This window comes from Alligator sinensis, unplaced genomic scaffold (genome assembly GCF_000455745.1).
Source record: "Alligator sinensis unplaced genomic scaffold, ASM45574v1 scaffold2180_1, whole genome shotgun sequence".
In the NCBI taxonomy this organism is placed as follows: Eukaryota; Metazoa; Chordata; order Crocodylia; family Alligatoridae; genus Alligator; species Alligator sinensis.
In genome coordinates this window covers 71208-72795 of record NW_005843644.1, presented here as the reverse complement: position 1 = coordinate 72795, position 1588 = coordinate 71208, and the positions used below count along the sequence as shown (strand labels likewise).

The following is a 1588-nucleotide window of genomic DNA, read 5'->3' as shown; positions in this document are numbered from 1 at the left end:
TCCCTACAGACGCTTTTCCCTTGCAGAAACCTCAGTTTCACTCTTCATTTGTGTATTTTGATCAGGTTCCTGCAACTTCACACTTGGCCATGTCAACCTGAGCACTACCTACACAGTGAAGTCATCTCTGTTTTCCACTTTGGATATTACCCCTTACACAGACCCGCCACTCCCTAGCATTCATGCTTACCCTGATTGCACACTGGCACTGGGGGATCCCAGATGCCATCATCCCTGCACTGGATCTCATGGCTGCTATTCAGGCTGTAGCCAGCACTACATTCAAACCTCACCCTGTCCCCAGGGCTGTACGTGGGGGTCCATTCATCTAGGTTTCTTCCATTTAGGATCTCTGGGTTTGGGCAGGTGACAGCTGGAAATGAAATGTGGAATGTGGGCGGGCGCAGAAGGGGCAGCCTGCTTGGTCAGCAGGGCTTCTGCCTCAGAGTTTGGTCCTGCTGCCCGACCCTGGCTGCCTGCTAGTGTCTGTGCACACTTGTGACTGATTTGAACAATGACGTTCTAAGAATCTGTTCCTTGCAGCTCTGGGACGTAGAGCCCAAACGCACCTTCACAGAGAGGAAGCGGGAGGCTCCAGGCTCCAGATGTTGTGCAGTAAATCGATCCCTCTCCCGCCAGGGAGTAGCCCGGCTCACAGCTGTAATTCACAGACATCCCCGGGGTGAATGTTTCCACGTCTCGGCTGCTGTGCTCGGCATGAGTGATATTTGGTGGCAGGGGGCACTGCCGCACTGCAGGGAGGGAAGATAGTGTGACCTGAACAGGCTCATTTCGGGTATTTCAAAAGTTACAAAACATTCCCCCAGCAAGCACAGAAGCCAGCCCAATGGTCTCAGCCAGAACTTTAGCTCAGTTCCCCAGGAACACTGCCCACCTATTGTCCCCCATCCCACCCACTTACCTCTGAGCATACAGCAAGAACAAATCATGGCCATGCCACCTTCACTTCCCCAAACCCCCCAACAACTTTTCCCAACATTAACGTCTCCATATTACTCTGATAACCAGGGCTGGCCTCAGAGCTCTTTTTGAAACAGGTAGACCCCAGTTAATTTAGGAGCCTGTCTAAATCAGAGGCCAGGGTTGGCTGGGCTTCATTTCTTTAGTGCTCTTTTTGAAACACGCAGACATAAGTTGTTATTAAAATGAGGGTGACAATCTGCTCGGTGACACAGATTAAGCCCAGTCCTTACCCCTTTCACAGACCAGGACTGGAGGGTCCCACGTGCCGTCGTCCTGGCACCGAGACTCGAGAGTGCCCTTCACGGCGTAACCTGCATCACATTCCACTGTCACAGTGTCTCTGGGGTTGTGGACAGGTTTGGCACCAGTTGCTTTTCCATTCTGGACTTTTGGAGATCCACACATAACTGCAGAGCAAGAAAGGGCATTAGAGCCTTCGGTTACCTCATCCTCATCACCAGTTTCCTGTTGAATCTACCCAGTTTTAATCCTCCTCTATATCTGACATGGAAATTCATCCCAGCCCAAACACCACGATCAGAAGTTGCCATAATGTTGCTGTGCCATCATATGGCAAATTCCAAATGCAAACTGAAGCAGCGGA

The 1588-nt window shown here is 51.1% G+C and overlaps 1 protein-coding gene across 1 annotated transcript in view; it reads right to left on the bottom strand.

Annotated features, from left to right (window-relative positions):
* Positions 1–190: 190 nt before the first annotated feature.
* CR1 (complement C3b/C4b receptor 1 (Knops blood group)) overlaps positions 191–1588 on the bottom strand; it is a gene marked incomplete at its 3' end in the record, with an annotated part of 37313 nt that continues 35915 nt past the window's right edge. The window contains exons 39-41 of the mRNA XM_006039042.1: positions 1215–1391; positions 570–752; positions 191–373 (exon numbers count right to left, since the gene is read on the bottom strand). Coding sequence (XP_006039104.1) covers positions 191–373; positions 570–752; positions 1215–1391 — 543 coding nt within the window. The remainder of the gene's footprint in view (positions 374–569; positions 753–1214; positions 1392–1588) is intronic.